At 45.5% G+C, this 26,278-nt stretch overlaps 1 protein-coding gene across 1 annotated transcript in view; it reads right to left on the reverse strand.

Moving 5' to 3' along the window:
* Positions 1–26,278, reverse strand: part of MAML2 (mastermind like transcriptional coactivator 2) — a 156,008-nt gene that overhangs the window by 36,685 nt on the left and 93,045 nt on the right. The window contains exon 2 of the mRNA XM_081860155.1: positions 5,489–6,964. Within this exon, the coding sequence (XP_081716281.1) occupies positions 5,489–6,964 (1,476 nt within the window). The remainder of the gene's footprint in view (positions 1–5,488; positions 6,965–26,278) is intronic.

The following is a 26,278-nucleotide window of genomic DNA, read 5'->3' on the forward strand; positions in this document are numbered from 1 at the left end:
TCAATTCTGGCTTCTCTCAGTTTCTCGTTCCACTCCTCCCATCTTAAATTCAGTTCTAAGAACCTAGGAAGATCCTGCTGGATCAATGGCCCTTTAGCCAAGGGCAGACTTTGCTCTTTCAGATTTCAGCAGCAAGGCCAAAATCTGCTCAATGGAAGGACACTGCTTACCCTAAAGAGGCCAGGATTGTGGCCCACCTGCATGGGAGAGGCTAACTTTCTCCTTTCCCTTCCTCCCCCACAACAAACACTCTGTGAGGTGAGTGGGGCTGAGAGACTTCAGAGAAGTGTGACTAGCCCAAGGTCATCCAGCAGCTGCATGTGGAGGAGCGGAGATGCAAACCCGGTTCCCCAGATTACGAGTCCACCGCTCTTAACCACTACACCACACTGGCTCTCTGTCTGAAACCTTGGAGAGCTGCTGCCAGCCAGTGTCGAGAAACACTGAACTAGATGGACCGATGGGGCCGACTCAGCATAAATCATCTTCCTGCGTTCCTCTGAGCATCATCCCGGAGAAGCCATGTGCGAAGAAACCTGCCATGTGTTCGAACCCGTATGCTTAATTTCACTTTTCTCCAGAACAGAAGGGCCATGTTCTTATTGTTCAGGCTCAGTGCACTGCATTGCCGGTGGGTTCACTAATTGGGAGACGAATACAGACCTGGCCATGGTTTGTTTGGTTTTCCTTTAAAGAGAGGTCCCCGCCCCAATGGACGGCACACAGCGCACTGGAGACGAATGAAGTGACTCATTAGCTTCAGTCTTCTTTTGATCAAAGCACTGCAAGTGCTGAGGACTGCTGCCCTCCGTGGAATCTATGGGTCCTCAGAGCAAACATTCCAGCCTCCCTAATTCCCTGCCTCCCTTTCACATATGAATTTAATGAACTATTAATGTGCAAATCCATTGGTTAATGGGTCACTAATAGCTTCTAACTTGTTTTGAGCTCCTTTGGGGAGGGGAGAGAACCATCTGGGTGTGTTCACAGGTGACGCTAATAATAGGGTTCCTCTCCAAAGCTGTGTTCTGTTTTGTTTCTGCACTTGCCAATATGGTTAATGTGTCACGCAGCGTAGAGAAAAACAACCATTTTACAAAACTGAATCATGCGATGTTTTAACTATGGCTGTTTTAATTCAGATTGAGCATATCCCTTCCTGAGATCTGGGTGGGGGGTATAGATGTCGTTGAACAACACCTAACAGCCAGCATCGCCAGTGAAGGGGGCTGTAATCCAAAAACATTCTGAGGGTGACAGGTTCTTAAAAGATGGGACACTAGGCTACCACAACTGATGATACCTTTGGTATATAGAACAGAGGCCTGGATGTTCTGCAGGAAAAACATGCGCTCTGGATCGAAGTTGACAGCAGTACAGTGGTACCTCGGGTTACATACGCTTCAGGTTACATACGTTTAAGGTTATAGACTCTGCTAACCCAGAAATATTACCTCAAGTTAAGAACTTTGCTTCAGGATGAGAACAGAAGTCGTGCTCCGGCGGCGCAACGGCAGCAGGAGGCCCCATTAGCTAAAGTGGTGCTTCAGGTTAAGAACAGTTTCAGGTTAAGAACAGACCTCCGGAACGAATTAAGTACTTAACCCAAGGTACCACTGTACAGTGATACCTCTGGATACAAATGGGATCTGTTCCAGAGCCCCGCTTGCATCCTGAAGCGAACGTAAGATATGGCTGCACGTCGCGTTTCGCCACTTCCTCGCATGACGTCATTTTGAGTGTCTGCGCATGCGCAAGGGGCGAAACCCGGATATAGCGTGCTCCGTTACTTCCGGGTCGCCGCGGAGCGCAACCCGAAAATATTTAAACTGAAGCGTATTCATCCCGAGGTATGACTGTACAATTGACCTGCACTAAAAACCAATTGTTCTGCACATGTGTAAGTCTCCCTCTCTGCAAGGAATTCTACGCATGCAACTGCACTTTTCGCAATGCATATTTTTAAAGGATCACCGCTATGCTGCTTCCTTCCCATAATAAACATTTGATAAGGCCAATGGGTTGTGGGTCACTCTCCCATAGCTCACTGCGACATCAGAGAAGCCCAGTCAATAGCATAGGGTAGGGGTGCGTTTGTTTGTCTCAGAGGTCAAGATTGTTCTCAAGCAAGTTTCCAAAGGTGCTTGAACACGTGATTTGTATGTTATTGTAAGACACCACACACATTTTTTTTAATATGTGGTCTTAATCTCTCTCCCCTACCCCCCCCCGACTTCAGTCACTTTGGAAAGGGGAGCAGGGATAAGATGACTGAAATTTCATGTGCATGTATAAATGTGTGCGTGCACACAGCTGCACACTCATGCATGTACAACGCTACCAAATCTCACCTAAATTGATATTCAAGGGGAATGTGGAAGATCACAGAGAATGTAGAAATTTGAGAAAGGAAGAACAAACATGTGGGAAGTCTCTCCTGCAAAGCAACACAGATGAATTGGGGGGGGTGGGGGAATCCTGCACGGTGGCACAAACTACTGCGTTCATTTTCCCATTTCTTGAGAAACCAAGCGCTTCTCTTCTCTTTGAATCGTATGCTCAGTCCCTAAAGGCAGAAGCCATGAAGTTAGAAAATCCTTTCCTCCCCCACCCGTGGCCTGACACAAAGCGCCAGTGACAGGCAGAGAAATAAGCCTTGTGCTTTCACTTAGCAAGCTTTAGCTTGATAAAGACATGTCTCAAAGTGCTTTTTCGAGACTTTAGAGCCAGAAAATTACAGAGGGTTATCAGCTGTGGATAAAAACAATGTACACATTTAGGAAGAGTTCCAATTGCAGCACCCTTCTTTGACAGGAGAGCTACAACTGTTTTTCGAGACCTGTCTGCTTACGTTTCCCTGCTTTTTAAATAACGGTGGCCTCAATTCAGCCTCTGTAGCAATGCTTATTAAGAAAGCACTCTGCTTAGTAAGCACTGGTGGCTGAGAAATAATCTTCTGCCACAACGTTTCAGATGCCTGTTAGCGAACAAGTTTGTCACGAACAACCTCCTTCTGCTGAACGGATACTGACTCGGCTCAGACGTAATGGCAACCCATGGTTATGTATTTGCTGCACAAGCAAAGATGAGCATTGAACCTGCATGCCATCCTCCTTTACAATTGAGGGGGTGGAGATTTAAAATATCTTTTCATGGTTTGTGGCAAGCTGCAATTTCCTGAATACAGGAAACTGTGGTTTGTACAAAAGACAGTTAACAAACCAGGAAATGAACCAAGATTAGACTGTGGTTTGGTCTCCTAGTTTGTTAGTAAAATATGGTTTGTACAAACCACAGTTTCCTCTTTTCAGATTAAACAGGAAACTGTGGTTTGATACAAACCATGAACATATGAGAACAAGGGAGGGAGGAAGGAGCAGCAGCATATAAACCTGAGGCTTATTCATATAATGTCAGACAATGGTTTGTTATTGTGACTGAGTGGGAACTCCTGAGTGTTTTATGTGCTCTATTTTCTTCCTACCTTCTCTACCGGTTATTGACTGATATAAATATAAATACATTACAACCCTGTCAGAAAGCTGAGATTGACAGGAAGATGTTAGACTGAGTTTGTGCAGACATTTCACACATCCCACCAAATGCAACATCACCCTCAGAGCACAGAGGAACATTTCTGAATGCACAGTTAAAAGCCATTGAGGCATCAGCAGCCAGGAGACAGTCCTCGCCTTGTGCCACCTCTCTGTTTACATGTCTGAAAATTCTGCGCTCAAGCAAAAAAACCCCAAAAAACCTGACACAAACCCACAGGCATCTGATCGGCCACTGTGGGAAATAAAGTACTGGACTATATAGGCCCTTGGTCAGTTCCATCTAGACTCCTATGTTCTTATGTTTGTCAACTCAAAGCTGTCAACACTGACTGGCAGTGTCAAACACGTGACATTCCCAGCCCCACAAGATGTCAGAGTTTGAATCTGGGACGTTTTGCATACAAAACAGATGCTCAACCACTGAGTGGTGAATCTGCCCACCTTGGTTTCTCTCAGTATCTCATTTTTTCAACCCTTTGTTGATTTCTCCATGTAAGTTTGAGGCTGGTTTTTTAAAAAAGTAATAATAATAATAATAATAATAATAATAATAATAATAATAATTAAAGCCCGCCCAACTGGTCAGCTCCCAGCAGAATATTAAAAACATAATAAAACATCAAACATTAAAAACTTCCCTAAACAGGGCTGCCTTCAGATGTCTTCTAAAAGTCAGGTAGTTGTTTATTTCCTTGACATCTGATGGGAGGGCGTTCCACAGGGCATGCGCCACTAACAAAAAGGCCCTCTGCTTGGTTCCCTGTAACCTCACTTCTCACAGGGAGGGAACTGCCAGAAGGCCCTTGGCACTGGACCTCAGTGTCTGGGCTGAACGATGGTGGTGGAGACGCTCCTTCAGATATACTGGGTCGAGACCATTTAGGGCTTTAAAGGTCAGCACCAACACTTTGAATTGTGCTCGGAAATGTACTGGGAGCCACCAGCAATTTCTCCTAATTTTGTCTGCTACAGATGCATTCAAGCTCCCAGCAATATCTCAGTGCAGGCCTGGCGCCAGAACACAGGATCCTCAGGCAAATTCTAGGGCCCTTTGGTCCCAGCAGGGCACCACTGGTGCAGCTGCCCCCATCTCTGCAGCTGATGTGTGACTCATTTGAGTGGTGATGAAGCCTTAGGGAATGGCCCCGACTGAGCGAAACACCTGTACTCATTGGTGCCACCATCTGGATTACACCAGCCTTGCCCCTGGCACACACACACACACACTGGGAGCAATACAATTCAGATGGCAAGGCAACGTGGGTGCTTTCTGTTGAATGGTAGGAGAAATATCTTGCTGGTCAGAGAGGTCCAACAGCGGAAACAATTACAGTGATACCTCTGGTTATGAACTTAATTCTTTCCGGAGGTCTGTTCTTAACCTGAAACCGTTCTTAACCTGAGGTACCACTTTAGCTAATGGGGCTTCCCGCTGCTGCTGTGCCACCGCCATGCAATTTCTGTTCTCATCCTGAGGTAAAGTTCTTAACCTGAGGTACTACTTCCAGGTTAGCGGAGTCTGTAACCTGAAGTGTTTGTAACCTGAGGTACCACTGTACCTTGAAGGGCAGTGTGCTCTCCCTTGCTGAAGATCTTCAAGCAAATGGCTTGAAGGCCCTCTGTTGGGGGACACTCTTAACTCTGGATTTCCTGCGTCGAGCAGGAAGGGAGAGGTTAGGCTACATCCAGTGTGGTGACCCTCTGGCCCTCCAGATGTTGCCAAACTCCAACTCCCATCTCCCCTGTTCACTGGCCATGTTTGCTGGGGCTTATGGGAACTGTAGGTTGACAACTTCCATAGGGCCCCCTATCCTGAACCAAGTGGCCTGCTAAAAGGCCCCTGCATCTCAGATTGTAGAAAGCCCTTCCCCTCCCAACCCTACTAATTTTCACAAATCACTGAACTATCCTGTTGAAAGAAGCAAGCTTACCAGTTGGTGCTGAGGCGGGACAGGATACTGAAGGCCCGAAACCGGCTGGCCTTGCAGCATTTTCTGCAGCAGGATCTTCTGCTGCAAAGCTAAGGGTATGTTCGGTGGCCTCTGCAGAGGCTGGCTTGGGAGAGGCTGAGGTGGCCGTGTCTGCTGCTGCTGGTTCTGTTGTTGCACCGCGGCAGAGTTAGGTTGCTGCTGCTGCTGCTGCTGCTGCTGTGCATAGTGCAGAATGGAAGGCTTGTTTTGGGAACCCAAAACGGAAGGCATCTGCTGGCTGGCTTGCTCCGAGTTGAAATGAAACAAAGGCTTGATGTTGTTCTGAGGCTCCTCCAGAGACATCTGGCCGCTGCTTATATAACCCCTGTTGAGGTCCTGAGGCTTTCGCTGCATCATCATGTTCATGGGATTGCCCTGGGGCATGGAGCTTGGCCGGTAAAGGTAGTTATTTATCCCTTTCGGCTGGTTCCCATTCCCGGGGACGCCAGGCATTCCGGAGCTTTGAGGGCTGAACTGCTGCTGGTGGAAAGGAGGGCTGGAGATCTTCTCCTGGACGAAGGACCCGGGAGAAGGCTCGGCGGATGTCAAAGCGGGCCAGGGGGACGGCGGCTGGCTTTGCTGGCACTGCTGAATAAGGGCATGTTGCTGTCGGTTGGCCGCGATCTGCTTCAACTGCTGGGCGTGGGAGACCTCCTGCCAGCTGGCCAAGGGCCGGTTGGGAACTGAAGACCCTTGAGATGGAGGAGTCTGAGTCTGAGGTGCTGAAGGAATCGGCGATGAGGCGGACATAGCGGCCCCGGACATCGTATAAGCTGGACCCGTCGAAGAAGGCCTCATCTGGGGAGACCCCACGGAAGCCTGGTTCAGACCTGGCGAGTACTCTTGCTTGATCACCATCTTGTCCATCTGCAAGGAGGAAGACCTGGCCGAGGGCGTTCTCTGGACCTGCTGCCCGAGGTCGATGCTAAAGGGCTCGTCTTTATTGATGGTGGCGTTGATCATGTTTTCCAGCTCAAGGTCGCTCATGGGCGGCACTGAAATATTTGTCAGCTCATTGAACAGCTCCTGAAGTTCCGGGTCCATCAACTGTTCCCCTGCGTCTTCTCCGTATCGCATGGGGAAAGGATTGCCCTGGGAGCCCTGCCCATCCAGGTGCTTACTGCAAGAGCTGGTTTCACCGGGCTCTTTCTTGACCTCCTTTAGAGTCATGTTGAACATCCCGTTTGCGTTGGAGTGGGTGTTGCTGGTTGGGCTGCTGACTTTCCTCTGAGCGCCTTGTTCAGGCGTCAAGGTTCCCAACACCGGCTGGTTGGGGCAATTGTTGCCACAGTGTCCACCTTGCCCCACAGAAAGGTTATTATCGCCCACTCGGATCCTCTTGATATCAAGGAAGGTGCAGTCGGCAATGCCATTGGACCTCTTGTTAATGGCCGGCGACAGATTCACCACCAGTTTTCTCTTCAAGGAACCTTGGAGCTGGAAGGAACAAGGAGACTCTTTATTAGGCATTCAAAAACATCACTACAATTAATGAAACCAACATGTTGGCTTCTAACATGGTGCTTACAACATCAGTGGTGAAGTTTAATTCATGAATGTCTGCCCACTTTGGACATTACAGCAGTATCTTGTGTTAGGGACACCTAACAGTGAAATATTATCTTGTCTGCGGTCTTACTGACTGCTCGCAAACTATCAAGGCACCTGTAAGGATCTTATATTGCACTGTTTTTCTCACATGTCTGGAAATCCAGTGGAGGCCCGTGCAGCCAGGTTTCTCAATACCTGGTTTGTTATGCATCCTCAAGCCCATGCAAATGCATCTCCCTCACAACCCCTTCTGTCCCTTTTATGTTCGACAGTTCAACTCCTGATCAGTTAAGATGTTCATGAGCATTCCACAATGCCACCGGACTACAACTCCCATCATCCCTGACCATTCTGGCCAGGACTATGGGAGCTGGGAGTCTAGCAACGACAGGAAGTCTGCAGGTTTCCTAGTCCTGTTCATTGAAACCCAGGAGTGCCTGACTGTGACTAGATCGTACCATTTTATACCACTTCAGCATTGCCAAACCTATATTTATTTCTTCTGCTTATAACGTTGTGAAAGTGACTCTCATTTCTGTCAACTTTCCAGTGTGATGTGAATTATAAGACTTCTTCAGGAGTAAATAGGTAAGACCACAGCTGAGCTAGATTTTTAAGTCACCTTCAGTCTGTAGGTCCAGCTCTGAACAAAATCTATCTATAATTCAGGGAAGAGGAACTGGAGACCCTACAGATTTGCTGGACTACAACTTGTATCATCCCTGACCATGGATTGTGCTGGCTGGGGCTGATGGGAGTTGGAGTCCAACAATATCTGGAGGGCCCCAGGTTGCCCAGACTTGCTGTAATGGATTTCAGGTGCACCTGAAATACAACCAAAGATAACAGTGTGGTGATATCAGTGATCAGAGACTCTTGGTTACCTAACTTGGTAAAATTCGAACCGTAAGGAGAATGAGGTAATTCACAGGCTTTGTTGATTCCTTCCACTGCATGCTTTCTTTCCAGTAAACGCGGTAAACTACATTTGCTTCTTTTCTCGGTTATCTTTGCACTCCCTTCTGCTAAACCGAAATCACTCTCCAAGTCCCACATTCTTCTTGTGAAGCAAGGAAGTCTCCAGGCAACAAAAGCCATATCCTGGCAGCACATTTTGCTCTTCTCAGTCTTTATTTCATTAATTTACTTTAAAAATAAATAAACCAGCAGCTCTTCAAAATCCCAGGAGCTCTTGGAGTTAAGTGAAAATAAATGCCTAAATCGACCGCAATTCCCAAGACTGCAATCACGCCACTTCTCTTTTCACTACTGTATCTCCTAGACCCAAGCTGTTCTTTACGTTATCTAGGGTATGCAAAGCAATTCAATGGTTTGGCACTGGGAGAGAGTATAGTGATAATGAAGATTAATATCATCTCTCCCCCACGTGCACACACCACTTCGTACCTGGAGCTGGCTCCATCCCTCCTTGTGATCTTCTATCTTTCATCTGCATCACTCAAATGCCTTTTATCAACTTATCATATGAAATGGCCTTGCACTAAGTTAGTTCAATGGTCCAACCAGCCCTGACTTCGTCTATATTGGTTGGCAGTGGCTCTCTAGGGGAGGTACCACAGCTTTCCAATCCTTGATCTAGGCTCTACTCTGACATAATTTTGCGACTCTTCTATACTCCATTTTCTCCTAGAATACGAGCGCAAGTGATCATACCTGAACACTGCCCATCAGCTGATTGTTGGCGTTTGGGAAGCTTTGTCCACAGTACTTCCTAAACTGGCAATCAGCTGATAGCAGGGGCAGTGTCTCTGGTTTCGCCACTGGAAGTGAAATGGGAAGTGCCATCCATTCTGCCACTTCCACTGCCAGCATCCGTGCCAGTTTCAGGCAAGATCTCACCCATTCAGGGTGAGAGCTTACAGATTCGGGGCAAAGTATCGCGCACTCTGCAAGACCTTGCCTGAAATTGGCACTTGTATTGGTGTCCCTTCTCTGCCATTGGTGGAGGCGTTAGGGCAGGTTGGATGTCTGTAGGGGCGCCAACTTGGGGGCTTATGCCACCCCCGTCTAATGGCTGTGCCGGCCTTGGCTGATGGGGATGGGCAGAGCTTGGGAAGCACTGGGCAAAAAGGGTCTTGCAGAAACCACTGACCAGCTGATGGGTGGTGTGTGCAAAGCCCCTTTTGTTCAGGCTCTGCCTTTACCTATCCAAGCCTAACATCATACATGGCTTCAGGTGCATGGAACGCACCTGTGACTTAGCTGAAACAGTCTCATGGGGGTTATTATCATTAATGAGAATTACAGCTCCTGTCCTCCCTGACTATTGGCTATGCTAGCTGGGGAAGATGGCACTTGGGGGGTCCCCAACATCTGGAAACCCCACCCCTCCAAACCAGATATTCCCTTTGTCTCGAGCAGAAAGGTAATTTTGTAAAATTAAATGGGTACTTGGTTATTCCTTAGCATGGGGATCAATGTCTGGGAGCTCCTGCAAGAAGTGTTTGTGTAGGGACCTGTGGCCTTTGAGATGTTGTTGGACTCTAATTCCCATCAGCCCTAGCCAGTGGGGACAATAATCAAAGATGATGGGAGTTGTGGTCCAACGACATTGGGAGGGCTGAAGGTTCCCACTCCCATGTGTAGGGGACGGATGCATTGAATCCACTGTAGCGCCAGCACACTGAACCAGCTTGCCAGCATGTTAATTAATATATATGATTTAAACACTTGCATCCAAAACAAAACCTGCTGTCAAGAAAGGAATAAGGACGTTGGTTTGATGTGATCAATTAAGGGCCTGCGCTGGAACCACAGCGGCGTTCCCTTGTTGTATTAGATTAAATTAACACGGCGCACACCCCCAAATTTAAATGGCAGGCACAAAAGATTCATTTCCGTAACCTCTGCCTAAGAAATCTCTCATTGTGGCTTCTGTTCCAGTTGCTGGCACGCGATAGTGATATCGGTTAGACAAATACGGCAGCTGATGAACCCGTAAAATGTAATGTGTGGCTCACATTGTCCGAGAAGCAACGTAAGATGGTGGGGGTGGTGGCGGGGATGACGATGACACAGTGCAGCTTTAAATAGGTCAAAATTGTTAATCAGGAATGGAGCATTCATTACTCTGTGCAAAACAAGCGGGCACGGACGATCGGTGTTCCGTGCCGTACGAGATGTTTCTTTCCACCGCCTCTTTCGTCCTGGAGAACTCTCCTTCCCCTCCCTTCCCAGATCTCCTCCAACCATGAATAAATTAACAATCTCTCACTGCTAAGATCTACAGAAATTAATGTCAATTTATATAACCAGGGGATGGGAAAGCCAGGAAGAGGAGGAAGGCAAGCTGAGTGCGGGCGAAACGCGACTGCTTAACTGATCCCATCCCGACGAGAGAGAAATATCAAAGGCATTATAAATGTTGACAGGATAATCAGGCATATAAAAGAGGTCACTCAGCACCACCCACCACTGGAAGCAGCGCAATTGTTTACCGGTTTTAGAAGTCAGCTTAAAATATTAACACATACACAGCCGTGCGCAGGAAAGCTCCTAATCCTAACAAAAATTTGCTGCTGCCATTTGGGTTTTTGCCTTTTCAACATCCTGCGTGGCAGATTTAAAACGAAGGGGGATTACCCGGCGCAGCTAAATTGTTTGTAATCTGGGCTTCCTGCAGAACCCAGCCCCACTGCGGGACTCTGCTTTGATTCTCAGATGTGTAGAATTCCTCACGCAGCCATGCCCTCTTCTTAGATGTCCACGCAAGATGGGATTCCCTGGCATCAGTGGCTTTCATTCATACTGGCCTAGTATATGGGCAACTCCCCACTTGTACATGACCGACTCACCGCAAGGTGTTGTGAAACAATTAAACAATTCGATTCAAACCCAAAAGTGGAGTGAAAAGGGCAAAAACAGTGTGAAAATGGCAAAAAAGGCGTGAACCCAGGAGCCTTTGCACTGAAGGCCTGTGGAGAGTTGGCGTTTTGGAAAGGTTTGGAGAGTGCCTCGTTAGTGCAGCTGTTTTTAAAAAAAGGGTTTCCAGAGGTTTGGAGGGTGTTTACAGGCTTTTTAGATGGTGTTCCCAATACGCGCAACTTCACTCACACATGGGGTACCTGGGAACGCAACCCCTGCATAAGTGGTGTCTCGCCTGTAGCTCGGTGGAAAGGTACCGTTTTCCTCCTTCCCATTCTCTTCACGCAGCCCCAAACAGATGATGAGACAGTTCCTTGCAATTTTGTGCCACTACTAGGACCAGCGCACATACTGGCTAGACAGAACACCTGAGCAGGCTGCATTAATGAACACCTGAGCAGGCTGCATTAATGAACACCTGAGCAGGCTGCATTAATGAACACCTGAGCAGGCTGCATTACTGCTGCGTGTATGGGAAGAGCTACGGGTTACACAAGCAGACATGCATTTTCCAAATACATCAGGTAATTCAGATGCGAGGAGGAGTTTGGGGAGAAGGAAACATGTGCAGGGCAGGTGGGTGGATGCATACTTAACCCTTCCCAACAATTTCGCTCTCCAAAACACCCCATGGTTGTGGAAAGGGGAAAAGCACATCGTGGTGTGTGTGTGTGCGTGCGTAAGAGTTTCTTGCCACATGCAGTGGCTGCAAAAGAAAAGAAAAATGAACATTTGTGGTGTCAAGCCCCTGTTCTGCAAGTGTTACTCAGAAGCTTCCTCCTGAAATATGTTGTTTGATGGGTTTAGGGGTGGGGTGGGGGGTAGGGGATGTGTGCTTTCTACCACCCCCACCTGTCAAGATTTTGGAGAACCTCAAAAAAAGAGCTTCGGATCACCACTCTTTGCATTGCAGAGTGTATATCTCACATATCTATATAAATCGATGACGGAGCTGGTTGTCAACTGACGAAAGAGGAGGGAAAAGGCAGCCCTTTAAGGACTTAGCAGTGGCGGACGAGAGGCAATCTGGATTAGTGGTATATGGCTATTCTCTTCCCCCATGTTCTTAGGGGAATTAGTAATGCAATCTGGCAGACCAAAAACCACAATCTTGTAAGGCAGCGGGAAAATGGCAGAAGGACATTGTTAAAATAATAAATAAATACAGTGTCAGTGTGAGAAGAAAAAGATGCTATTTCTTTCCAGTTTGCAGATTTACTCTTCGTGGGGCAATGCTGTAGAGAACAGCAACAACACTAACAAAAATGCAATTGTGCATCTCTTTTGAGCTCTCTTTAAAAGGCAAAAGCAAAAGCCAAGCGGTTTGCTTTTAACTGAAAAACAAAATCCTGAAGTCTTTGTTTTGGTCTGAAGGTGCAGCCCGAGGTTTTCAATGGATGAGAGCCTGTGGTATAGTGGTTCAAGTGTTGGATTAGAACCCAGAAGACCAGGGTGCGAATCCCCACTAGCTGGGTGAGCACTCGCTGTCTCTCTCTCCCCACAGCGTTGTGTTGGGGATTAAATGAAGAGGGGGAGAACTATGTGTGCCACTTTGACCTCATAAGGTCAGTGGTTCGAATCCATGCGACAGGGTGAGTTCCTGTTGCTCTGTCCCAGCTCCTGCCAACCTAGCAGTTCGAAAGCATGCCAGTGCAAGCAGATAAATAGGTACTGCTGCAGTGGGAAGGTAAACGGCATTTCTATGCGCTCTGGTTTCTGTCACGGTGTCCTGTTGTGCCAGAAGCAGTTGAGTCATGCTGGTCACACAACCCGTTTGTCTGTGGACAAACGCCGGCTCCCTTGGCCTGAAAGCGAGATGAGTGCCTCAATCCCATAGTCGCCTTTGACTGGACTTAACCATCCAGGGGTCCTTTACCGTTACTTTATGTGGAATGTGAGAAGGCTCAACAATCATTTAAAATGTTGGTATTACCACCACCAACTCTCCACCTCTGGTCACTTTCTGGATTCGGTCAATGTCTAGTTTGGGTTTTCCAGCTCCCAAAATAGCCTCCCTCACACACATTGATGCACTTCCATAATTAACTACAATGCTTTACACTGATATGCAATATTATAATGAGATTCTTGTCCAGTTCCCAGTTCCAATGCAGAATGTTTTCATGCTCCACTTATCAGTCACATGAAACACAAGAGTTAAAAACCAACAGTGAAAATGAGGTGAGGTTTGTTTGTTTGTTTGTTTGTCAAGCAGGGTGATCTACATAGTTATGTGAGGTGAGAATATTCTCCGGAGAATATTCTCCACAAACTGTAAATTCTAATGTAAGAACTAGTTTTACAACCCACATTTTTAAAAATCTAGTAAATAATAACTCAAGCTGTGATATTGCCAGTGTAAGTAATGAATAATGATGTTTTTGACCCAGTTACATTACTGGGTATTGTGTCATTCACCATTGGCAGTTCTAAAATGTGAGCTACAGAAAACATTTTTTAGAAAAAGTTTTTAAAATGCTATTCATTTAATTTGATGAACATTTGAATTCGTATATATTTCAACTACCGGTAAATTTAATAGCCTTTTTTCTATTTTGGTGTGACCTTATTCTTAGTAATTCTATACCCATGGCCATACAGTGTGTTGTTGTTTTTTTACAGAAAGTAGCTTTAATGCTTTATGCACTTAAAGTATCTAGGCCAATACAATTTACGTTGAATTTTCAATTTCAAGTTTGGTGCAAATTTTTTAAAAAAAGAATAATAAAAAAGAAAGAATGTGAATTCACTGCAGTGCCCCATTGAATAAAAGTATCTGTACAGTTTTTGGTTGCCATCTGAACAAGTTTACCCATGAATAAACATGTAGATTAACTAATTATATCATTTTCAATGCATAGAAATTACATCATTTTCAATCCATTAAAATGAATATTCTCCTGTTTTAAATGAAAATTCTCTAATATTCTCATCAATCGAAAATATTCTCCGAAAGATCATGTTGGAAAATTTACCGTAACATCACTAGATCTACATTTATCTACTGAGTGATCTCTTGCTTTCTCTCTCTTTCGTTCTCCTCCTAAAGTGGAGACTTGGGGAGACAGTGACAGAGGTGATTCCCACAAAGGAACAAAGTGAGGGCGGCAAAGGAGGAAAGCTGGGTGAGAGGAGGGCCACAGGTCAGTGGCAGCAGCATCTATTTGGAACACTGGTATACAGCATCACGCAGTCTTGCATTCTGGCCACATCCACGCCATCTATTTAAAAGCATATGGCTTCCAACTAAGAATCCAATTGGCTGGCTCGGGGGCGTGGCCTGCCCTATATAGGTGGGACGCGGCCAGGGATCTCCCTCTTTGCCGCCTGCCAGCTGTTCCTGTTTTCCCACTCTATAAGGTTTCATTCTTCGACCTTGGTATGGACCTTGCTTGGTCGCCGTTGAGGGGCCTGGTAGGAATTTTTCCACTTGGCAAACTGGCATCAGCCACTTGGTTTTTGCCTACCTTGTAGCAAATCGTCACAACTTTCTGGGTATTGGCGGTTAGGCATTGGTATTGTTTTGTAGATGGAAGAGGGGAGGAAGTGCCATCACCTGCCCCGCATATTGAAGGGTAGTCCAATAAAGGATTCTGGGAGACGTGGCCCTGTCCGAAGCCTAGGGAGGTGAGGGCCTAAGGCACGCCCCCTAGTGGTGGCCCTGGGGGAGTTCCTGGTTGATGTGCATCTGCAGGACTCCGCCTACTGGTGGTTAACCCTTCCTGCACTTCAAGCAGACGGGCTGGAGTTGGATATAGTTGGTTAGGCCTAAGCCAATACTGCTCATAGCCTGTAACCAATAAAGTTGTGGCCTTTTTCCAGCCCGTTAACCTTAATAATTGTGTCACGTGTCATTATTTCCACCTGAGGGGGTTGGGAACTCACCATGCAAGTGTAGTTCTGTGAGGTGGAAACTACAGTTCCTGGGATTATTATTTTTTTTTTGGGGGGGGGGAACCATGTGGAGATGGTTTTCCATAAAGCTATGGTTTTCCCAGTAGAAAGCTATGGTTTTCCCAGTAGTGATGTACGGAAGTGAGAGCTGGACCATAAAGAAGGCTGATCGCCGAAGAATGGATGTTTTTGACTTATGGCGCTGGAGGAGACTCTTGAGAGTCCCATGGACTGCAAGAAGATCAAACCTATCCATTCTGAAGGTAATCAGCCCTGGGTGCTCACTGGAAGGACAGATCCTGAAGCTGAGGCTCCAATACTTTGGCCACCTCGTGAGAAGAGAAGACTCCCTGGAAAAGACCCTGATGCTGGGAAAGATGGAGGGCATAAGGAGAAGAGGACGACAGAGGACGAGATGGTTGGACAGTGTTCTTGAAGCTACCAGCATGAGTTTGACCAAACTGCGGGAGGCAGTGGAAGACAGGAGTGCCTGGGGTCACGAAGAGTCAGACACGACTAAACGACTAAACAACAACAACAACAACATCTGGCTTAAATGTGTGCTTTAAAAGTATGGTTTGGATGTGGCACCTATTTCCTACAATGTTCAAACAGATGCCCCAAGGAAGTCCCAGGTACCCCCTGGAACCAACATGTGCATGAAAACCACTGAGCCACAACCTTTCCCCAAACATTTCAAGCATGCAAATAGCTGTATCAAGCAGATACATCTTCCTCCTTCTCCTGGGTCTGTGACCGGCCGCAGCTCACTCGCTGGCAAAGGTCTGGTTTGCCTCTGTGCAGCCTGCGAATGTTCCAAATAGGAATTTTCCAAATGGTCTCCCAGGTTTCTGCTGTTACATTTTAATGAACCCTCGCTATGGCCTGTTTTAAAGGACGTTAACATCGCGCCAGGTCCATAATCTCTTTTATGAAACATCAATGGCTGGTAGCTGGAAGTTGTTTTCATGTCGGGCTTGTACAAATTGTTCGGAACATGGAAAAGGGGGGAGTTGCTATAGTTACCCGTATAAAACGGCCTGGCGAGGAAAAGGAGCACTTCACAGGTAGTTCCCTCCCCCCCCCCCCCACACACTAAAGAAGTCAAAGTGGCTGTTTTTTAATCAGCAAAATGAGATTCTAGATCACAGATGAACTTTGTTTTTCAAGAGGGTATATTCCCCCATCCTCAAAAAGTGGGTGTGGAAAATCCCTTTAACTGAAAATATTAGATGTACATGTACTGGGAGCCAAGAAGCTCTTCAGTGAATTATTGTGATAATATATTTATTTGCAAACGATTTCCAGTATGTGTGCTGGCCTATGTCCACCATCCTCAACTATCCATTTGCAAATAATCTGATCACTTGCAAAAGAAAAAACACACCCTTAATTTCTTTTTACAGACTGATGAAGGTTATCATAGCTCAAAATGCATCATGTTTGATATTTCCCTGATAGTCATCCTTTAAAAAAAAAAAAAGTGTTTGCTATACTTGATAATGCGGGTTCACCCTTCTGGCTTGTTTTTCAAAACGTTGAAACTGCTGCAAAAAAGGAGAAAACTGGTGCAAAGAAGGAAATAATAATAATAATAATAATAATTTGCATTGCTCATTCCCATGTTCCTTTGGGGCTCACATCAGCTGGATCTGCCACTGTGAAGCTGGACAGCTGAGAGAGGAGGTCAGAATAAAAACACATTTCAAACTTGGCAGGGATTTCTGACTTCCAGGCCAGCCCTTCATTAACAGCTTCTGTACATTATTGTTCTCCCTCTAAGGGCTGTAAAAATGAACCAAACCTTTGTCCAGCCTACACTTCCTACCCTAGCTCATCTGTTCCTTCAGGCTTTCCATCCTTTGTTTCCCCTTTGTTCAGTTTGGAGACTGGCAGAGCCGAAATCTATTTTATAAGGGGGAATTGGTAGGACCAAACAGCAAGAATCAGGTTGTATAGACTGTCCACGACTGTACCACTTTGGCAGGGGGTGCCAACAGGGTTTTCTGGGCCTCGTACACTGCATGTGGATTGGGCCCTCCAACCCACTCACAACAGAGGACACGGATTTGCATAAAATGTGCATACATGATGGGCAACATGCAAATCTTGTCTTTTCAGGTGAGCAGAGGGCCCCCCCAAATAAACCAGCAATGCAATATCTGACAGACAGAATATACGTAGGCGAAGCTTTCCCTCTTAATTATAACTAGAAAGGGCTCAACCTGCTGAATTGCTGCCTGCCATACAGCTGTTCAAGAACCTTTTCCCCAATGCCAACTCTGGGGCTCTGTTGACTGTGGTCTGCCTCCTAAAGGCCCAGGCCTGAAGGTTTGAGGCTGGGTGGCCTAGGAAAAAGGACAGGGAGCCAGCTGAAACTGCTTTTTCTATATGATTGCGGATGGGGCAGGAAGCCCTGTCGTCTTCTGCATCTGGCTACCCCAGTAGTAGGTTGAATTTTTATATGCTTGTCATTAAAAAAAACCAGAAGACCCTCTGCACATAGCAAAATATGATTTGATTACGCACCAGCCTTTTAGCAGATTAATCTATTCATTATACAATGAAATATAAGATAATTTGTGTTTCACCTAACCCTCAATATATTTACTTATTGGAGTTACCAAAGAAAGTATAAGAAACAGTTTAATAAATAAAAGCATTAACTCTGCTGGCAGTTCCTGTGAAATTTGTGGTGTGGTGGTGCAGTAGAGGACATTTTCTGCAGTAGCCCCCAGACTGGAGAATTCCCTACCCTCCGAAGTTCCTTTGGCCTTATCATTCTAATATTTTTACACCGGGTCAAGACGTAGTTTTTCGCACAGGCTTTTTGGGAGTGGAAAAGGATATCCCTCCTATTTAATGTTCGTTTATTACATGATTTAACTTTATTGAGCTGTATGTAACCTGTGCCCTAGGACTATATGGTGAAGGGTGGGTTATAAATGCCTATAAATAAATAAATTGAATGAATGAATGAATGAATGAATGAATAAATAATTCAAAGGTGGCAACATTTAAAATATTTTCTTATTCATCTCCTATTATGGAAACACACCAGAGCCAAAATAGCCTAAAACAGTAACACACCAGAACCAAAACTGCCTGAAAAGGGCGTACTTTTTAATTGGCAACTCACGAAACCTTGTCCTCGGTAGTTAAATTAACTCAACAAGGGCTTCCCTAGATTGATTTACTAAGTAGCAATGCAATCCTAGGCAGCACTATTACATTTTAACTTCTAAATTATACAACTAGCTGGGATGGGTCTTTTTCTTAAAAAACAAGCAAAACCATTTGGTTCCAATGGGTAGGATTATTTATGTCAGTTCCAGGCTTACATAGAATGAAGGATCACAATCCTGGTGTCTCACCTGAAAATAAAGAGGCTTTGGGATCCAGTGGATTAGAGGCTGTCTCTGCCCTGCCTCCACCCTGAACTCACAAAACTAAACATGGGCTACAACCAGTGGGAACATGGCTTCTCACCAGTTGAGTTCCTCTCCGTGAGTGGATAGACACCTCTGCTTCAGCCAGAGCATTTGAGGTTTAGGATTGAGGTGCCCATTTATTGGTGTAGCCCAAAAACATACAGAATATTAAAAATGTGGAGAAATCCAACGTATCTACTTTAGAATGTGCCGTCGGCATGACTAACCGAACAGATGAAATAATTTTGCATGGAAAACGATTCCTTTCTGATGCCAGTCACGCAAATAAAATGCAACATGTCAGGGTTGATTTCTGCAAGCAAGCTTAAAGGATTGGGTTCATTGCCTATAAATTAAATTAGTAAAAGTGAATTTCAAAACACGGGGCGCAATAACCTAGCTTGATTCAGCCTGTAGGGATTGACCAGGAGGAATTTATGTTCGCTGCTTTCTTGTATGCTCACATTCATATGTTTATAGGCCAGAAAGTACCTACAAACGTCTAGCAGACCTGCCAAGTCTCCAACAGCAACGACTTTGAAAGCTCTCTCATCTCTCTCCCGACTCTGCCCATATCCCGGTAAACACCGTAGTCACTGAGGGTTTCTAAATAATTCTATTGTAAATGAAAGCTAGCTTGTCCTTGGGGACACGGGAGGGAGAGACATATTAATGCACAGATCCTCCAAAAAAATTACAAATTTGGCTCTTCGACGGTTTAAATCAATGGGAGCTGTTTCATCACAGCAGAGTTTCTAAGAGCTAAGCTCCTCACCCAGTCAAGCATTGTGGTGGTTCTTGCTCATCTGTATCCCTTTCGTCTATAGGTGTCATATTGTTGTTGTGTTTTTTTAACACTCTCCCATTTCAAAATAAAGCTGTACCTTGAATCCCGAATGCCCTGGAATTCAAACATTTTGGCTCCCGGAAGTGATTGTTCTGGTTTGCAAACGTTCTTTTGGAACCTGAACGTCCAACAGGGCTTCTGATTGGCTGCAGGAGCTTCCTGCAGCCAATCAGAAGCCACAGTTTGGTTTTCAAATGTTTTGGAAGTGGAACAGACTTCCGGAAAGGATTCCGTTCGACTTCCAAGGTACGACTGTACAGAAGCCCCTGCGTGTGGCAAATACCGCAGCGGGGAGAAAGGATCTAGCAAGCTCCGAGATGGCATAGGGCTTTAAAACACACCAACCAAACAGAACATGGGGAAGCATTTAAAAAAGCAATTATCAAACCTGAGTAGAACAGTCCCACTTATGGGTTGGTGGAACATAAAAGGCCAGTCTTCAATATGTCGGAATATGATTTCAGACCCTCCAAGTGTCCCTATTTTCCAGGGACAGTACTGGATTTACAAAGTCGTCTCAGTTTCTGATTTGATCCTGGAAAGTCCCACTTTTACTTAGGATGTCCCTATTTTCATAGGAAAAATGGTGGAGGGTATGGAGTTATCTGACCCCTGAACTATCTGAAGACAGCCCCGTATCAGAAAGCTTTTTAACCTTTAATGTTTTATTATGTTTTTATACGTTAGAAGCCACCCAGAATGGATGGGGCATCCTAGTCAGATGGGCTGGGTATAATAATAATAATTAATAATAATAATAATAGAATAGGAAATGCTTATTTTCAATGGAGAAATGTAGGAGGGTATGTGATTTGATCAGGTCCGAGGTTTTTAGCTTTATCAATGCAGCCATTTTGTGCTGGTTCCCTTACTAAATTATTTAGTAATTTTATTTACTTAATTTTATTTAGGAAATTAGTTGGTTTTAGTAAACCAACACCTCGTGGTAGATAGGTATAGATATGGTGATCTTTCTATGGTTCTCTGAGAATTGGCCTGGTGACAACACCAACCAAAACCATGGGACTTTGCTTTCCCCGAGACCGAATGCTATGGCAACCCATAACCTTAAGAGGACGAAGGGCCAGGGATGCAGTGAGATAAACCCCCTCCACCGAAACTTTATATTTGTTTTCCCTCCATTTCAGTTTCTCTGACATATGGCAAAATGTGTCAACTTCCTGCAGTTTCTCTCTTTGAGAAGAATAAACAGCGAGGTGCTAATCCCTCTTGGTTGGGTCAGGCCATTTGCAAACCACATCTGTTAAAACACAAGCAGCCCAAAGATCACACACACAGCTTACGTGGAGTCCAACTCTTGAGGCTTGAAACCTGGCGCTTTCAAGTTTTCGCTTGCTCAGAAAATGGAACCCGCAGGGATTAATGAGCCTAACAGCCAAGACTGAGGCGGCAGTAGTTAAGAACCAATTCATTTATCACATTTGTATCCCACCCTTCCTCCAGGCTATGCACGGCGATGTACTTTTGTGTGTGTGTGTGTGTGTGTGTGTATTTTATTCTCACAATAAACATGAGGTAAATTAGGTAAGGCGAAAGGCATTTTGCTGACAGAGGCAGAGCAGCAAAACACTGTGCTTTACCATCCATCCCAAATCAAAGCATACGATAATCAAGGCGGAAAATCCCACAAGTGCCTCTTCCAAACCCATGGCAGCAACACATACAACAATAATGAATTAAATGGCTATTGTTGGCCCTCTCATGGTCTCCCAGCGTTAGCTGCAGGAGGTGGCTACCTTAATTTGCCAACAACAAAAACGATGGTGAGCAGAAGTAAGCCTTGCATTTCCCCTTCTACTTGCAAGAAAGTTTCCTAATTTCTCACCACATTGTAGCTTGCATGCCCTCCCATGAAAATAGAGACATCCTATTTAACAACAACTTTGTTATTTATACCCTGCCCATCATCATCATCATCATCAACAACAACAACTTTATTATTTATACCCTGCTCATCATCATCAACAACAACAACTTTGTTATTTATACCCTGCCCATCATCATCATCATCATCATCATCATCATCAACAACAACAACTTTATTATTTATACCCTGCCCATCATCATCATCATCAACAACTTTATTATTTATACCCTGCTCATCATCATCATCAACAACAACTTTATTATTTATACCCTGCCCATCATCATCATCATCAACAACTTTATTATTTATACCCTGCCCATCTGACTGGGTTGTCCCAGCTACTCTGGGTAGCTTCCAACATTATATAAAACATAAAAAAATACAAAAACCTTCCCTATACAGGGCTGCCTTCAGATGTCTTCTTAAAGTTTGTATAGTTACTTATCTCCTTGGCTTGTGGGTCACATAACTCTATACCCTCCAACATTTCTCCAATGAAAATAGGGATGCCCTACCACACCCTCCAACATTTCTCCGATGAAAATCCTAAGGGAAAACTGAACACTCCAGGACCAAATCAGAAACCAGGATGGCTTCTGTAAATCTGGGACTGTCCCTAGAAAATAGAGACACTTGGAGGATCTGAGTTTGCCGTTACTTGTGAATACGGCAAACTATTATTTGCTCAACATGTGGACAACTGAGGTATTGTTTCAAACTTGCATCGAACAACAGGTCGTAGAAACTATTGGAAATGCAATCGGTACTGCCACAGGTAGAAAGGGGAACAGGAAATAAGTGCTTCTGGACGCCTCTCCTCTGATGGCTAAGGTCTACCAACAACACCCCCTTCATAGTTTGAGGGCGGCAAATGATGTCAAGACAGAAAACAGGATGGGCATCCGTATCTAGCCTGGGCCCACCAGGGCTGATGCCAGTTGCCACAACATCCCCCTTTAAGAATTACCTAGATATCTAAAAGATCATCTCACCTATTATATTCCCAACCCATCACTGCACTCTACAGGAGAGGGATGCCTGCCGATAGCATCTCATCAGGGAGTTGTTGCATAGGATGTAAAAAAAAGAAAAGAAAAAAAGAAAGGAAGGCAACGGATCCCTGGATGGTTAAGTCCAGTCAAAGGCGACTATGGGGTTGTGGCACTCATCTGGCTTTCAGGCCAAGGGAGCTGGCATTTGTCCACAGACAGCTTTCCGGGTCCTGTGGCCAGCATGACTAAACCACTACTGGTGCAACAGGACACCGTGACAGAAGCCAGAGTGCACAGAAATGCCGTTTTGATAGGCACCATCTCCATAGTTATTCTGGCCCTCCTCTTCCAACAAGCCTTCTAACTGGAGTTCCTTATCCAAATCTGTACAGTCATACCTCGGGTTAAAGTTGCTTCAGGTTGAGCGTTTTTGGGTTGCGCTCTGCGGCGACCCGGAAGTAACGGAACGCGTTACTTCCGGGTTTTGCCACTCACGCATGCGCAGACGCTCAAAATGACGTCACACACATGCGCAGAAGTGGCGAATCACGACCTGTGCACTCGCATAGACGTGGGTTGCGTTCTCTTCAGGATGCGAACGGGGCTCCGGAATGGATCCCCTTCGCATCCAGAGGTACCACTGTTTCTGCACTGGATTTGGAATTGTTTTTACTTGTGAAACCTTTTTACTTGTTTCCATGCACTGTACGGAATCGTGTTTAACTGTGTATATGGGATTGTTGGTACATACAGAATTGTTTTTACACAGAGAACTGCTTTTATCGCTGAGTTTTTTGTTTCTACTGCGAAATCACTTTTGAGACGTTTTTAATAGGAAGTGATTCACAAAAGGCATCAAACGAACAAGTAAATGTGCATTTTATGTTGGGCAGGCATTGAGCTGGTGCTGCTCCAGTTGTCCGCCATCTTTATTTTCCCAGAATGCCTCTGGGCTGAAGAGTGCACAACTGGAGCAGCCTTAGCCAGTATTTCGCAGAACACCCACCTCCTGTAAAATGTGAAAAAAGGGAGGGGGGTTTATTTATTTTAAAAAGGGAGGGGGAGAGGTAGAGATCACTTCTCTCCCAGTAAGCTGGAGGGAGACAGAGCAAAGCTACCAGACTGGTACTAGGAGTGAGACAAACCTGGGTGACCAGGGGAATTCAGTATGCAATGTGGAAGATTTGGGTGGGTGGGGGTAGATCAATGAGGTGTCCATGATGGGGTGGGGTGTACTCACATGGCGTCGTGCCCTGATTTCCCTCTAACCTAGCTGCAAATATGCCTTTGTGCGGCTGCAACGTTAACAAGCACTCTGCACAGTTGGAAACAATACAGAGATCAAATTGCTGAGTTAGGTCGATGGGTGCACAATTAATCCCCCCACCCCGCAAAGGAACAATAATACAGCAGGAGTTAAAATGCAGGAGCAGAAGAGATACCAGGAGGAAGGGACCGCAACCCGTTTGTCAAAATAGCAAGTGATCACATTAAGGATTATTGGGGTATAAGACTATTATACCAGGTTTTAGGAAAAGTTACCACTAAAACTGTGCACGCAACCATGTGATCCTCTACTGAACTGCAGGTCTGAGTTTGTGTGCCCACAGGACATCCTGCAAACCTTGTTGGAAAATGGGGATATCAGTGAGAAAGGTCCAAATTTACTCCCAACCCCCTCGACCCTGATGTGCCAATTTTGTGTTTGTGGGGAAATTTATCTTATTTAATATGGGCATGCAACTCAAACATGCAATTCCCTACCTACAGCAGTCTGAAGTGATGGGATCAGTACAGGTGGTCACCAAAACAGGGGTGGCTAACCTGTGGCCCTACTGATATTGTTGGACGCTTGCTCCCATCAGCAGCAGCCAGTATGGCCAGTGGCCAGGGATGAAGGGAGTTGTAGCCCAATAACCACTGGAGGCTACCTCAGGGTTCCCTAACCTGGTTTTAGCCAGGGAAGGCACATCTGAAAATCTAACAAATTGCTGTGAGCACCACAAAGTATCTATTTCACAGAAGAAAAACTGGTGATGTCAGACCCAACTCATCCAGACAAACAAAACTCCTGAACACATCCAAAAAAGACAACCTTCAACCAATAACCAAATTTATATATATATATGTAATGTAGGGGGAAAAGACTTAGGTGAGTGCTAAGGGGGGTTTACAAGGGTGCTTTGGTGCCCATGGGTGCCACATTGGGGACCACAGTTTTAGGTGATTGGAAACAAACTGTGGTGAGCCTTAGGTTCATGCCCTCCCTGTCTATTTTGTTCTTTGTGTGAGCAAGGAGAGTGAAAGTTTCTGCTTTCACTTCAAAACAAACCACAGTTCTCTGTTACGTATGCCTGTTTTCACAGAACTGTGGTTTGCTCCAACCCAAGTTAAACTAACTGAGGTCAACCCATCATTTCAGAGCTGAATTTCTTTTAACTAATTGTAGGAAAGGCCACAGTTTCCTGATAATGGCTACAACAGGGAACTCTGGTTAATTCTAAAGTCCTTGTCACCTGGGAAGGAGAAAGATGAGAAAGGGAGGTCCAAGGCTCAATGCAGCTTTTCCCCAGGTACCTCGGTTGGTCAGCTGAAACAAGTCATGTACTCCCAGCTGAGTTGTACCAGGAGAATATTCTGAATGTATAGATCAGTCCTCCATAAGAAAAGAACTATCAGTGTCCTTGGATCATCTCCCAAACACTCCCTATATTGCATATCCTACACATAACACACATCTTCTAAAAGAGAGAAAGATAAGAAAGTTATCCAATGACACCTTTCGTCAACCATCTGATACTGCCTGGTGGATTCTGGGGCAAGACAATTCAAGTAGGAGATCTTGTCTAAATAAGATTCATGAATCAGCCAAGCTAAGTTGCGGGGAAGGGAGGGAATTAGCAATACCCCTTTCAAACATTAATTTGGGCTTTTTATCGGGACACAAAGCACCTCTAATATCTGAAAGCAGGCATTGTCTTCCCCTTTCGGCTGAGCCATGGCTTTGGTCCGACACAGCAGGGTCTGTTCGCTCTTTTGATAAGTTGGGTCGTTATCAAAGAGTTGAATGGAGTTTGCCAATAAGCCTTTATTTAGCCATGCTGAAAAAGTGCTGACAAATGAGATTCTTCCTGCAGCAGTAAAACAAGGCAAAACTAAAAATACCTAATTACAAAAACACACAGAGGGCCTGTTGGGAAATGCACACGTCTGGGAAGATTTAAGCGAGCTTGTTTTAATAGGAAAGCTAAGGAAGATAGCTAATATTGTAGTAGTAGTAGTAATAATCATAATCATAATCATAATCCAGCTCAAGTGTGTCAAAGCAAAGTGAAACGCAGAAGACAATTGGATTGTTTAGCTTGGAGAAGACTGCGGGTGACTTCATAATCGCTTTTATATACTGTGGGTTGGATCCAGAGAACTGTGTGCCATGTTCTTCTCGCAGAATAGAGTTTTCCTGAAGCCTTTCCCATGCTGCAGCTCCACCCCACTGCCCCCACAAAGCCAATCCGCAAGACTGAGGGACCTTTGGGAATAGTATGCTTAGCTTACAGCATGGCAGCCTGTCCAGGGAGGGGGAGGCTGTGCAAGTTGCACTCCCTGCTTCTGCGAGCAAAAGCGCCTTCCCGTTCATGGAAGGAACCTCTCAATATAACCCACCAAGGGCACATCTATCCATCAAACACATGTTGGCTTTGTGCCAGTTTTACTGTTGCAGCTTTGCCCAAAGAACTCTGGGAAGTGTAGTCTGGAGAAGGTGCTGAGAATTCTGTCAGGAATCACTTGCTCCCCTCTCATAAAACTACGGTTCCCAGAGTTCCCTGGGGAGATGGTTGAACCAGTTAAAGCAGGAGTGGGGCACCTAAGGTAAGGTAAAGGTAAAGAGACCCCTGACGATTAGGTCCAGTCGTGGCTGACTCTGGGGTTGCGGCGCTCATCTCACTTTATTGGACGAGGGAGCCGGTGTACAGCTTCCGCGTCATGTGGCCAGCATGACTAAGCCGCTTCTGGCAAACCAGAGCAGCGCACGGAAACACCGTTTACCTTCCCGCCAGAGTGGTACCTATTTATCTACTTGCACTTTGACGTGCTTTCGAACTGCTAGGTTGGCAGGAGCAGGGACCGAGCAACGGGAGCTCACCCCGTCGCGGGGATTCGAACCACTGACCTTCTGATCGGCAAGTCTTAAGCTCTGTGGTTTAACCCACAGCGCCACCTAGGGCACCTAAGGACTGCGGGCCAAATACAGCCCTCCCCCCT

The sequence above is a fragment of the Podarcis erhardii genome (assembly GCF_964252035.2).
Source record: "Podarcis erhardii genome assembly, chromosome: 4".
Taxonomy (NCBI): domain Eukaryota; kingdom Metazoa; phylum Chordata; class Lepidosauria; order Squamata; family Lacertidae; genus Podarcis; species Podarcis erhardii.